Source organism: Nicotiana tabacum, chromosome 6, assembly GCF_000715075.1.
Source record: "Nicotiana tabacum cultivar K326 chromosome 6, ASM71507v2, whole genome shotgun sequence".
NCBI classification, from domain to species: domain Eukaryota; kingdom Viridiplantae; phylum Streptophyta; class Magnoliopsida; order Solanales; family Solanaceae; genus Nicotiana; species Nicotiana tabacum.
The window spans coordinates 175,547,437-175,562,079 of NC_134085.1; the positions used below are offsets into that span (position 1 = coordinate 175,547,437).

General features: G+C 37.4%; 2 protein-coding genes across 2 annotated transcripts; one reads left to right on the plus strand and one right to left on the minus strand.

The window, feature by feature from the left end:
- Window positions 1-1,549: 1,549 nt before the first annotated feature.
- Window positions 1,550-10,268, plus strand: LOC107821483 (DDT domain-containing protein DDR4). The gene is made up of 12 exons (XM_075255988.1): window positions 1,550-2,537; window positions 2,621-2,731; window positions 4,381-4,467; window positions 4,547-4,584; window positions 4,682-4,763; window positions 5,950-6,056; window positions 6,208-6,364; window positions 8,185-8,277; window positions 8,374-8,497; window positions 8,575-8,617; window positions 8,706-8,894; window positions 8,970-10,268. Exons 1-12 carry the CDS (start codon window positions 2,052-2,054, stop codon window positions 9,712-9,714), a joined length of 2,262 nt encoding a protein of 753 aa, XP_075112089.1. The 5' UTR covers window positions 1,550-2,051; the 3' UTR covers window positions 9,715-10,268.
- An 897-nt stretch (window positions 10,269-11,165) lies between these two features.
- Window positions 11,166-12,824, minus strand: LOC107821484 (uncharacterized). Its single transcript, XM_016647920.2, has 2 exons — window positions 12,685-12,824; window positions 11,166-12,356 (listed from the first exon to the last, which is right to left on the minus strand). Exons 1-2 carry the CDS (start codon window positions 12,736-12,738, stop codon window positions 11,412-11,414), a joined length of 999 nt encoding a protein of 332 aa, XP_016503406.1. The 5' UTR covers window positions 12,739-12,824; the 3' UTR covers window positions 11,166-11,411.
- Window positions 12,825-14,643: the final 1,819 nt, after the last annotated feature.

Genomic DNA, 14,643 nt, shown 5'->3' on the forward strand with positions numbered 1-14,643 from the left:
TTCATCTATTTAATCCCTTGCTTATCAATTGGCGTTGAAACAAATCACATATCTTAAAACCACAATACAAGTTTAATTGTTACTCGGATTTTAGGGTAAACAGTTTGGCGCCCACCGTGGGGCTAAGGATAATAGTGATTGTTCAGTGTTGATTCTGATAACACACATTATTTCACGCTTGTTCTTGTCAAATATTTTTATTTTCCGGTTAAAACATGTCAAACTCTCAAAACGCACCCGTACATGGTAAGAAGTTAATCCGTTCATTTATTTTTCCCTCTGGCAGTCTGGCTCACTTGAGTTTTACATTTTTAGGTTTGGCTCGTATTAAAATAAATTGATTCATTAAACACTAGGGGGAAAAAGCCACCAAATGCTCAAAGGCTATATGGACTCCAAATGTGCGGTGATCGTTCCCTTGCTAATACATGTGTTGTGTTGTATGTATACAATTAAGTGAAAAAATCACAAAAGACTTTAATAATAACAATGCCCATCTAATGGTATTACTTCCAAAACTCGCAAATGTTAGTGCACATGTAGTTCAAACTTTCAGTAGCTCCCTGCATTCTGAAAAACATAAATAAGTGGATTACATTACATGATTACATAACTTATCCTAACTTCTGAATTTGTGCATCTACTGTTCTTACTATTTTCGTGGCGAGAGTAAAAGTATTGCATTATTTTAATACAAGTTATATGTGATAGATTTGTTCTTTTTGTATAATTTGTAAAATACATTTGTTATAATTTTAGTTATTTAGTCATGTAGGTGTTGTAATACAATTAAGCGAAAAATTCACAAAAATCTTTAATAATAACACCCACTATGTTTGAAGGATTTATCGGCTTGCATCAACTCCCCGAACCTCAACATAATTGCGGATCATTAAAAAAAATTCTGGGGGTCGGTCTCCTAACTTGGACCTATATAATATAATCGATCAATAAACTCGCTTTTGTCACATATTTTATACATAACATTAGATAGATATCTTCACAAAATAGTACTTCACTTTTAAGATGCATTGATAATGAAATGATAGATACAGAAAAGACCCAAAATCTCATTCTAAAGAGCATAGAGGTTCAAGGGCTCTTTTCCGGGCATAGTATTGCGAATGCTCATGGTACTGCCTTAATAATATTGCAAAATGATGGAAACACAAGGTTAGAGAAATAATAGAAGTAGTTTATGTTGTATTTTAATTTTAACGATACATAAATACTTAAACACAATTAACATAAATTACTTAATCTAGCTTCTATAATGATCAATAGCTTCTATAATGATCAACAGAATCTCCATGTGGTCAGGGATTTTTGGTCTTCCCCCACCTCTTTGTATGTAACATTATAGGGAACAATCCTACTCTCCTATTTTTCTTTTCTTTTAAAGGTTTCAAAAATTTGCCAACTCTTGTCCCTTTTCCCATACTTCATTCAGTTGACCGAACATTTTTTCTGTCAAATATAAATCAACGTAATTGCACGGCGTCGTTCTGAATATCCTTCATTCTTCCGGTTTCGGGAAAACCCTTGCCCTGAACCAATGTTGTTAAATACATTCACAAATTCCAATTCCGAAAAGTTCCTAAATTCACCGTTCTAGTCCTAATTTAATCCAAATTCACCGTTCCAGTCACCAAATCCCACGCCACTCTTTCCCTTTACCCCCAAAAATATTTTTCCAGATATCCCTAAATTCTCTTTCTCCTCCCTCTTCCCCCATAATTTTCTCTTTCCCTCTCCCCAAAAACAACACACAATTTCACACACCCACAAGAACTAAACACACCAAAGCTCAAATCTTTTTTCTTATTATTACCCATCATTATTTCAAGATTATTACCCATGTTCCATTTTCTTGGATGATGCTTTCCTTTTTTTACAGTAGCAGTAGCAGGAACCTCTTCCTAGATATTGCAGCTGTCGATAATATTTCAAAATTTTCTTGGCCAAAACCCCAACTTTTGTTCAATGCAACCCCACGATCTCCACCTGTAAACCCTCCCTAGACAATCCCTTCTCCGATCCCCCTCACTATCATGTCCGACCCACAGCCCTCCTCGATCCAACACGATACAAACAATACCCACTCGGAAAACAAAGCTGAAAACAACTATAACAACAGTAATAGTAATAGTAATGCTAATAACAGTAGTAGTAATAATAATATAGTTGTCCGGAGAGAGAGGCCGGCGAGGGAGTGTACGAAAAGGGCAGCGGCGAGGTTACAGGCCGCAGCAGCGGCGGAGGCGGAGGCTGCTGCTGCAGTGAGGAAGAAAAAGTCTGGAGTTAGGAAAGAAAGGTTAGCGGCTAGGTTATTGAGGGAGGAGGAGGACGGGGAGGAGAAGTTTCTAGAAGGTGATAATGATGATGAGGAAGGCGAAGAAGGCGGGTCGCCTTCTTCGTCGAGGCAACAATGCAGCAAGATTATCACACAGCTTGTGGGAGAGCCCGAGCCTTCGCAGTTGCCACGGTGGAACCTGCGGTCCATGTGGCAGTTAGCTTCCATATTGAATTTCTTGAATGTATGTCTTAAAGTTTATAACTTTATGTTATATGTGTGCAATTTTTGGGGATAAAAATACTTACTTTTCTTGTGGGGTTTTAGGTTTTTAGGCCTTTGCTGAATATTAGAGTGGAGTTCTCAGCGGAGGAATTTGAAACAGCATTAATTACTCCAAATGACACACTTGGTGATATACATATGCCATTGCTAAAGGTTGGTGATTTCGTCTTAATTCATTGCTTTTGGTGCAATTTGAGCTTTTACATACTCAAATTTGGTGCTGCATTCACTTAGTATTTGATGATTCCTACTTAACTCTAGTGTTCTTTGGTGCTGCGGTGACTCCTTATACAAAGTGTAATTGTTTTTTGTATTTGTGAACCTTTAGATTTTACTCTGGAAAGTTGACTTGCATTATCTGTTGCTTGAAATCAGAAAAAGAGTTTGTGCCCCACTTTTTAAACTAGAATTCTCTGCTCTCCTGTGTCTTTCTCTTCATTGGAAGTGAGGATGTCTGCAAAGTTTGCACCTTTTAACCTTTAATGCTGTTAGAAGGGTCATGGAACTACTTGGAGGACTAATTGTATAGAGAAATACTGATTTGCGATTATATATATCGCAAAGTCCTGGAATATGAAAATGTTTCTCATGAAACACGTAGGATTAACCTTAGAGCTACTTTTTACATGCATACCAATGCAGCTATACCTTGAAATATGCAGTTTGGTTTGAAGTTAGCATTAGGTAGAGAACCACCCACTTCAAGATAGGGATGGGACTCGGTGCCTAAAATGCATTATTAGGTTTGAGGAAAGCATGGGGCTTACTTCATTAGATGTTGTATCTTAAGTAGAGGTAGACAATGGTGATCTTTTTTTGTTATGATTAAATGAGCATTAGTGTCATCCAGTTTTGATTGTCCATAGTAGTGATTAAGATTTTTTAAAAACTGATGGGTGAAAACCTTGATTGGAACATCATAGCAGTACTTTGCTGATCCGGATCTCTTCGTGACTTCTTGGTAGACCATGTTAGTGGCCTTATGGCTTACTAGCCTTTGTACGACGTAGAGGTTAGAAACCAAAGAGGAGTTGGGCATATGTCCTGCTGATTTTCACATAATCGAAAGAGGAAACCGTACATGTGTGGTGCTACTCGTGATGGAGAAATTCTGTCTTGTGTGCATACAGCTGTTTGCTACTCTTGTGCCCTGTTCAATCAGGTTAAACTTAACTCTTTTGAGGAAGGTGTAGTGTTTGAGGGGTTTTGAATTGGTAATTCGTGCGTGACAGAGCAAGTGTCCGAGGGAGGGATTCCTATTTGCTTCCAAGTAAATATGATACCTTTGGAGGAACAATCAAAAGAAAGATGGATTGCATTTGGGGTGAACATAACTCATGAGAAAGATTTAGCTTTTCAAAGTTGACTGCCAATCCATCCCATGCATGACAGATAACAAAAGTCCGCATTCAAATCAAACATTTTAACTAGGCATACGATCTTTGCCTCCATGTTATACCCCCATTCTTATTGTCCTTGAGCTTAACATTAACATTTAATGGTTAAGGAGACTGGTCTTTTGATGCTTTCGTCTAACTGAATTTTATGCTCTATAGGGAGGGCATTTCAGAGATATAATTTTGCTTTCCTTGAGCTTTATATCAAAGCATTGCTTTCAGTGATTTAACACTCAATAAAAGAGAAGATGTTTTGATGATTTGAATCACCACTGGTACATGTGTACACACATTTTCACCGCAGTAATTAGACTAACGTTTTTGTGACTGGATTTGCTTAAAATGCTCTTACGTTGAAATTCTATCAATTTAAGGTTTTTCTATTTCTTTTCCCCATCTCTGTAGGCAATTCCACCAGTTACCCGAGTGGCACTTGGACACAATACATGGATTACGGTTTTGTGCAGGAAATTAAGAGATTGGTGGCATTGGGTAACTTAGCCTTTTGAACAAACTGAAGTGAGCTTTAGTTGTACATATTTTTAAATAACTAACTGATAAATTTCTGCAGGTTGCTGAAGGGGAACTACCTATAGTTGCGTCACATGGGTGAGTTAGATATATTTTGTTCTTGAAGTGCATTTGGTTTGTGTATGTACTTATCAAAAAAGTTTATGCATGTTGACAAGCCCCTTTGAATTTTCAGGGCTGAAATTGAAGCTTATAATGCACTAGATCCTGCAGTCCGGGTGGTGATTTTGAAAGCACTATGTGATATTCGTGTTGAGGTATTTTGCATCTAAATTTTATTTTACCTTAATTCTTGCCACCTGCTGTGTTAATTCCAAGCTCACTTGGTCTCAGAGACAGGTTTGTGACTAGCCACTTATTATATTTGAGAATCAATTCTTGAAGGCTAAGGATTTCTTAAATGATATTTGTGGCATTCTCAGTGGTTCGGTTTGACTTGGTTTATAGGAGCTTATCCAGAAAAGATAAGAAAATAGCTACTGAGTTATCAGAGTTGAATCAGACTTTATTTGGTTCTTTAATTTAGGTATTTATAAACTATATGAATATACCTGAACGTGCAATCTTTCCCATTGCAATCAACCAAAAAAATATAAGTTATCATCTTAGGCAGAGCTAGATTCTGTTTGACTCTTGATTTGTGAAATTGGACTGCCATTGTTGATTGAGGACGTAGTTGCCTTAGAAGTATTCTCAGGCATTTGGTACATCTCATAAAATGAAGGGTATAGTAGTTTTGGAAGTTCATCATTGTCCTCTTTCAAGTGGTGACTCTTCTCCAATTACTAGACGTGTCTAAGTTATGTTAGATCTCTTCTGGGATTAAGTTTAGTTTCACTCTATGGGGCCGTGTTTGCACCCCAACAAAAAGGAAGCAGAGAAAAGAGAAAAAAGCAGAGAAAAGAGGAGGAAAAAGAAGAAAACTTGAGTAAACAGGACTTTCCTGCATCATACAGGCATCTATGGCCTTTATAATAGAGCATTTATTCTCAAAAGAAGAAAAGGAAGAGAAGCAGGCACTTCAATTTACCAAAACGGTTAAGCTGGGTGATTGTTAATATACCTTTAGCCTATTTTTCATAATGTGGTCTAAGTGATCTTCAATGAGATTCAAATATCTGGTTTTGGAATCTTCTAATGCAGCACATTATTGCCCCAAATGATAGAGGTTGGAAAAAAATCATGATAATTTTGTGATTTCATCTAATTTATAGTTATTAGTCTGAAGATCAAGGGTTAGATGGAATGTGGTGAGACAAAGTTCTTTTTAATTTATAAACAAAGATGTGATGAGGCAGAGTAGTCCTTTAAACCCTTCTTGGGCACCTAGTACTGGATAATATACATACTTATGTAGCTGTCTCTGGATTTTATGTCTAACCCTTCTGAAGTTTTTAATTTTTAATGTCATTTGAGGTCCCAATATTGTTGGTTATTTTGCAGCAAGAAGATATTCGTAACTACATAGACGACTCCTTGAAACAAGGTGTTCGCCTTTCACTTTTCCGAAAAGAACGTATTGGCGGTGATTCTCATGGAATTTCGTACTGGTAGATAACTTCACTCGCAATACTTCCATTTTTCTTAGATATTACGTAATACTGTTTATAGGTTCTCATAGCACTTTTTGGAGAATAGATATTTTTGTATGGTCGATGTTGTTCACTGGAAAAGTCTGTTTGCTTTTAACTTCATTTACAGGTATGAGGATGATCCTATCATTGGGCATCGATTGTACCGAGAGATTAGAAAGGTTGAAGTCAAGAAAGGAAAGGGCAAGAATGTTCCGGCAATACCTCACTCATGTTACCAGTGGGAAACTGTTGCAACTAATTTCGATGAATTCGGGGATGTTTCGGTAAGTTCTTATCATGGCCTGTTGCTTATATTCAATCCATTATGTTATAATTCTTAAAAATGATTGTCACAATCTCCTGCGTCTGTGCACCAATGCTTTGAGAAGAATTATAGGATACTAAGGTCCTGGATTCGTTAGTATTAATGTCCTTAAAAGGATCTGAAGATCTTTGAGTTCCACAATCATGCTTAATCTATTGCGGTTTTGGTATCTGATTAAAGGTAGTCCCTTGCTCTGGAATTTCGCTCTTTGCTCTCCTATCATATACTCCCTCTCTTTAAATTTATACTCCAATTGTTTGATTTTGGGGCATCTCAAAATGTACACTATTTGACTAGTATTATTACTTTATACAACTTTTATAATTTTTCAAATTGTCAAATTCGTTAACTTTTGAAATTGTGAATCTGACTCTCCATCTGTCCCAAATTATTTTGATACGTCTTTTCTTTTTAGTTTGTCCCAAAAAGAATGACACCTTTCTATTTTTAGAAACATTTTAAACTTCTCATTTTACCCTCAGTGAGATGATTGAGCTGGTGCATATAGCATATTTTGAGAGTGCTGCATTCTTTTTTTTTTTTTTTTTTTTTGGACCTCAAATGACATTAAAAATTAAAAACTTCAGAAGGGTTAGACATAAAATCCAGAGACAGCTACATAAGTATGTATATTATCCAGTACTAGGTGCCCAAGAAGGGTTTAAAGGACTACTCTGCCTCATCACATCTTTGTTTATAAATTAAAAAGAACTTTGTCTCACCACATTCCATCTAACCCTTGATCTTCAGACTAATAACTATAAATTAGATGAAATCACAAAATTATCATGATTTTTTTTTGTTCTTGATAAGAACATAAACTTATTGAGATTTACCTTGCTTTCTGTAAAAAAAAAAGAGATAAGTTCATATAAATTCATGAAACAATAAATATGAGTTTGTCTACAAGAACTCTCTGATGGAAGAGAGATAGTTAGGTTAATACTATTAATCAAGCAAACTCATCACAGAAAAATATTATTATACTCAGATGTTTGTTTCGAACTTTTTAGCTCTGACCAATGAATATAGGAAAACAAATGCATCATGATGCTTAACTTGCTTCCATATTTTTACACACTCAAAAGATGACAAACAGCATTCTTCACCGGGTAAAAAAAGAGAAAAAACAGGCAAGCAACTTTTGGATTTTTCAGATTTATCAAGAATTGGCACCAAGAAAAGGGCATAAACAAACTAGGGAAGACTTAAAGAACTATTGAGATTTTAAAACAAAGAAAAAAAGAAATAATGGGAAATACAAAACGCATAAGGTAAGCAAATAAAACTTCTAACAAAGAGCAGTTGCATCCACGGAAATCATCTTTGGTGGTCTGGTAATCAACTCTACACGAGTACATCTTTTTTTCCTATTCCTAAAAGATTATTTTTATTTGAAAATGTGGTTGGTTGGGTTTTTATCCTTTATTTAACTGCCTTGATTACTTGTCAACTTAAATCTGGGTCAAAAGGCATTTCTTTTTTGATAATTGTAGTCTGAATGATTAACTGTCCTATTTCACTTCATGGTTGAGCTATGTTTAGCTAACAGCAGGTTGAAAACGGTTTGATTTGAATTAGTAAGCTTTTCAGATGAACCTTGCAATTTCCATTTCAAAATTTTCGCTCCCTACTAATTGTTTTTTTGAATAATAAAGATTGTAACTAGTGGGAATTGAGCTCCTTGCTAAAATGAAGCAATTTGAAAGTTGTAACCACCTTTTGTTTAGAGGTTAAGCGCTATCACCTCTTTGTGAATTCCCTTCATTGTGACTACAGGAGAAGCTATTCTCGAGTAAAAATAGAACAGAGGCTTCTGTTGGAAAGAAGTTGAAAAATGACATGCTTCCTGAGGTTGAGAGGGTCCACAAGGTAATCTATGATTCATTGTCCCAAGCTCTGCGCTGTTCTGTTTTTCATTGACTTCATATTATGGGACTACCGGTACTGAGATTGTGTTTTGTGCAGAGGAAAGAGAAATTGCTGAAGAAACAACATAGACAGGCATTGATGCTTGATAACATGCTAAATATGGATGGTCTTGGTGGGGGACGCGCCTTGCGGGGTAGGAAGCCTGTGACCTACACATTTGGTAAGTGCATTTTATTTGGTCCTGCTTGTGTGATGGTCAAGTATTTGGCGTCTAATTGGACATTGGGTATTGCACAGATGATTACGATCGGTCAATTAATGAGGCTATCAAGCTAACCAAGTAAGGATGATTTTCTATTGGAAAGTCTCTCCCCGTCCGTGTCTTTTGTAATATGCTGACATGTTTGTTCTTTCCTGACTCCTTTCAGGAAGAATCCACCATCCCCAGAACCTACTTTGAGGAGAGAAGCTGCTACAAAGCATGAAACTTCTACAAATGGTAGATTGGGTAGTCCTACACACTTGTCTCAACATGTGTCTTTCAGAGTGCGTTCTCCTAAATCACCTGAATACGATGAATATGACGAAGACAATGAAGATGAACTATTAGATCGAAGGTACTTGCTCCGTGTGTTTTGAGATCTCTTTGGTTCTTTCCTTCAATGACTAACTGGTACTCTTCTTACATGCAGCAATCGTAGGAGGCAGAGACCCCAACGCTATTCTGCATCAGAGTTTGTTGAAGCAATATCTGAAAATGAGGCAGATCTTGACAGTGATGATGATATAATGGGTGAAGCAGTATATGATGAAGAATATTTAAGGAAACGAAAACATCGGAAGGTGTCAAGTAGCTCGGAAGGAGATGATGAGTACCACTGGGATGAAGAAAATCCTGAAGATGAAGAAGAGGAGGATGAAGATGAAGCAGATTCCCTAAGTGCCAGTGATGAGAGCGATGAGCCACGGAGATTTAAGAAACTGCCAGGTCGTACAAGAAGAGAAACCAAGTTGAGGTCAGTGGGCAACCTTCAGTCAGGTTTAAGACGCAGTAACAGGGCAACCAGAAACCGTATCAATTATAGCCATTTAGAGCTGTCAGAATCTGAGCCCGAGTCAATGAAACCTGAGAAGTCAAATGGATCCGAAGAGCAATATGATGCAAGTGATAATGCTGAGTTCTCGATGGGAAGTGAAAACACAGAGGAAAACTATGACAATCAGGAGGTGAAAGCTGAGCAACCTGTTGATGTACCATCTGAGATGGCAGCAGCAGATCAAAACAATGTACCAAAGAGAACAAGCAGTCCAGATCAAGATGATGTTGAAAGTGGAAGGAAAAGGCGCTTTCTTGATCTTAATGAGCTTGCCCCAGGTTCTGGATTTGACGATGGTCCCAATTCAGTGATGAAAGATGATGGTCCAGATGACTTTTGATGTTTTACTCTGAGATCCTGTTGCTTGTAGTTTGGTCTTGCAGGCTGATTATCTGATAGTTAACTCTGGAATTTTTTGGGTCCGCTCCACGATGGAAGCAAGGAGTTTCCCCCTGGTGAATTTTGGCAACTGTGACGCAGTTAGTTTATACCAAGGGGAGCTTAATCAGAACTGAGAAAATTATGTAGATTGAGTAGTCAATTTTTTAGCATTTCTACATTCACCTATGAAAAATGGTGGGGGAATTTGGAGAAGAGTTCTCTTTCTTGTTCGCTGTACAATAACATTATAACTAATACTGTAACAGAAATATCACTTCTAGATGTTTAGAATCATTAATTTAGTGAGGTGCCTGGTATCATTTCTCTCCGCAGTCGCTCAGTTTGGATGTTGAGCCTGCTGATAGTATGACTGAATTCCAGGAAGTTTGTAATGCTTGTCCCGGTAATGTTCTCCAATTTTGAGTTTGTGCTACAAAAGCAGTTTGAGAATCTTATGAGTCCCACGCCGGAGCACCAGTAATGTCAAATACAGTGGTGACTTAAAACTTTCTACGTTATGGCTACTGTCTATTTTTCCCTGCAAAGTGTTGTGCAGTTTCTTTAGTTTCAGGCGAATGTTTGTCTACTTCTCTTGAATCCTTGTCTTGTGATTCCTTTATGGCCTTTATCAGTTCATCTGTTTGTTTGAGTTGAGAGCTTCTACTATCTTTCAGAAGGATTTCTATGCATCTTCTTTCCAAGATTTGGGCATCAGGTTCTGGACAATATAAGAATGTCCGGTCTCTGTATCTCTTCAGTAACATTTCAACAAGGGATCCGCCCACAAGCCAGGTAATTGTTTTCGAGTACCTTGAAGCCCTCAAAACTATGGTCGGAGAGCTCAATGTGCATATTCATTCTTCACTTCTAGTAAGAGCTGGATCCAATTTGTCGACGTAATTTGTTGTTAAGACGTTTATTTGCTCTCAGTTAATACGTTTTATAACGACTCCAAGTTAAAAAAAAATGGGTAATTAAGGCTGTCTTGGTGCTAAAAGATCTGATTCAGATTTAAAGATGTCGTTAGCCATAGAGGTTTTCTTGTGATGTGGTGTTCCAATGATACCATTACAAGGTTTTTTGCACCTCTTAGTGTGATTACCACTACCCTTTTCTTTTGTATTAAGGGGTATCTTTTTAAGACGTGCTGTATATATTTCAACAAATAACCAATATTACAAGATAAACTAAGCAGTTGCAACCCTAGAAATTAAGCGCTTTATTTAGCACCGCTACTGTTTAATTCCATACACTGTACCACATTAAATAACAAGTACATGCAATAATAAGAGCACGGACTAAGGTAATTGACAGCTAAAGATAAAAAATTGTGAAGTTTTGCAAAGTTTATGCTTTGCTCGTGACAAGGCCAACTAAAACATAGGAGTGAAACATAACTAGCCAGGAACATAAATTGCAAAACACGTGTTAGCTTGTAAGTATTTGCAGAATAAGGAATCCTCCTATAAAATACAAGGAAGACAAACTAGTAAACCCAGTAGAACTCGACAAACATCCTAATTGACAGTTTAAAAAAAAAAAGTAGTTCAGAAACATTGTTACTAATTACATCCTACCATTTACAGGGCACCCTTCTACATCTAAGACTACATCTACACAACTAAGAGCTAAAACACCTTCTGGCTTCCACGTTGATCAAACCCAAGTGCCTCTAAGAAGGGCACGGATAGAAGCAGTTTCACCAAAAGTCTTCACCAAATCCGAACAAGACGGATCATGTTCTGCTTCTTCTTCTCCTTCAGTTTCTGTCTTCAGTTCCAATCCCAACTCCTCTTCTATATCATCAGATGCTGATATCAGCAGAAACTCACATCCTTCATAGTTCAAGAAATCTGGAGGATCCGCTGGATGGAATCTCAGCTGCCCAAATTCACCTTGTAAATGTGCTGGAAATGTCGCCTTCCTCTTGTTCTGAAGTCCCCTAAACTGTGTTTTTCCACTTCCATGTAAATCCGGATTCTTGATCTGAATCAGAAATGACCCTTCCCTCTTTATGTTCAGCTCCTCCTGTGGTTCGTTTTTCTCATCCTCTGCTGGAAATTCAAGCTTGTAAACCAAATGAGTATGCATTCTCTTCCCCGGATTGTGCCTCAGAATTCGATATATTCCTTCTCCTACAGCTCTAGCTGGTGCTACTACACGGTGTCCTCTGGTTGACGTGTCATATTCTTCGCCCTTGAGAGCTGCTTTTACATCGTCTATTTTCGTTGTCACCATTTCCACGAAACCCCAATATGGTCGGTGCCCTGTTTTCTTACTAGGATCCGGGAGACTTTTCCGGCCCATTACAATGAACCGGAGCAAATGTTGCTTCTCAATGTTAACTTCTTCTGTTCCATGTCCACCCTCACCGCCGGAATGTTCCTTATCAGAGGAAATGTCGCGGCTGGGTTTTTCGGGGTCTGTATGAGAACCGAGCTCTTCACCTTCCTTGCCGGAATGAGGATCTTGCTTGACTTCGACGGAATGTTCGCCGGACTCTGGACGGAGAACGATGTACAAGCGTTGGACATCGTTGGGGTCATGTGCTTCTTCTTTGCCGACTTTTGGTCGGTAAAAGAAAAATATTTCTCCTCTTTCCTGCATTTAATTTTGGATATTAATCATCCATATGTCGTGAACTTTGAACTTGCTAAGTAAAGTTATCTAGGTGTAATGTAGAAGTCACGATTCCGATTCCGAACCATGAATCAACTAGGCTGATAGCTATAGATTTCGAGTTAAGACCCGTGAAATAAGTCAACTGATGCTTGACTAAGGATATCCTGTGTACATCACAGTGTGTGTGACACTTTTTCGAAACCGGACCTTGCATTTGATACTTCATACTACTTTTTTTTTTATATCATGAACTTGTGGACATATTTGCAACTACATAATGAAAAATCAGTCAAAGGTAGACGTGTACCTGAACTTCAACGCTGGGTTCATTTCTGGTCTTCGATTCCTCGCCTTGTCCCATGGCAGAAATTTTGTTCTTGGAAAGGTGCAACGACCGACTGAGTTGAGAAACTGGAAGTTAAGATAATGTCGATGAAGTTATAAATATACTGATGGAAGGGTGAAACGGTTTAAGGCCACGTACGCTCATGCTAATGACACGTGTTGCTTTTTTAGCACAAACTACTTTCCACGTTTCTACTACAAACTAATACTAAGTGAAATAGTTGTCTTAATACTAGAAACATTTTTTCTAACTGCAGCTTGTCATTGTTAGCAGATAAGGCATTTCGGAACACTTTTACCATTTCAAAGTAGCTTAATCCACTCAATATTTACGCAACTCTTATTAAATAAATTATAAAATAAAGACCGTAAAGTAAAGACAAGTACAGATAGAAACTGTTATATTATTCGAATTCAAATTGATGTACATAATGAACTGAAATTTCTTCTATTTATAGAAGAAAGAAAGCTGTTGTGTAAGCTGCTACTATATCAGATATAGATAATCTTCTACTGAAGCACTGTTTATTTATAACGGAGTACTAAAAGGATAAACTTATTATACCCGATATGGATAATCTTCTACCGGGGCTAATATTTATCTATAACCGGATACTGAAAGGATAAGCTTATTATACCTGGTATGGATAATCTTCTACCGGGGTAATGTTTATCCATAACTAGGTACTAAAAGGATAAACTTATTATACCCGGTATGGATACCGGGTACCGAAATGATAAGCTTCTTCAGGAAGCTTATTTCCAATAGAGTACTAAATAGATAAACATATTTATGGTGGAGTCCCATATGGATAAGCTTCTTCAAGAAGCTTATTTACAACGGAGTACTAAATGAACATCCATAATATAATATATTTATAACACTCCCCCTTGGATGTTCATTAAAAGATAATGTGCCTCATGAAAACCTTACTAGGAAAAACCACGTGGGAAAAAATCCCAGTGAAGGAAAAAGAGTACACATATTTAGTAAGACGCATTGCTAGGTGCCTCATTAAAAACCTTATAAGGAAAACCCCATGGGAAAAAACCTTAGTAAGGGAAAAAGAGTGCATCACGTATTTTACTCCCCCTGATGAAAACCTTGTTTCAAATATTTGAGTCTCCGCATTCCAATCTTGTATACCATCTTCTCAAAAGTTGAAGTTGGCAAAGATTTAGTGAATAAATCTGCTGGATTATCACTTGAACGGATTTGTTGCACATCAATATCACCACTTTTCTGAAGATCGTGTGTGTAGAATAATTTTGGTGAAATGTGCTTCGTTCTATCTCCTTTTATAAATCCTCCCTTCAATTGGGCTATGCATGCAGCATTGTCTTCGTATAAAATTGTGGGTCTTTTCTCACATTCCAAACCACATTTTTCTCGAATAAAATGAATTATTGATCTCAACCATACACATTCCCTACTTGCTTCATGAATAGCTATTATCTCAGCGTGATTTGAAGAAGTAGCAACAATAGATTGCTTTGTGGAGCGCCATGATATGATAGTACCTCCATATGTAAATACGTAACCGGTTTGAGATCGAGCTTTATGGGATCAAATAAATAACTTGCATCTGCATAACCAACAAGGTCTGCACTATTTTTGTTAGCATAAAACAAACCCATATCAAGAGTTCCCTTTAAATATCGCAATATATGCTTAATCCCGTTCCAATGTCTCTGTATAGTAGAAGAACTATATCTTGCTAGTAAATCAACAGAAAATGCTATGTCAGGCCTTGTAGCATTAGCAAGATACATTAGTGCACCAATTGCACTGAGATAGGGTACTTCGGGACCAAGGAGTTCCTCGTCGTTCCTCGTCCTCTTCTGGAGATCGGAACAAATCCTTATTCACTTCAAGTGATCGAACAACCATTGGTGTACTCAATGGTTGCGTTTTGTCCAT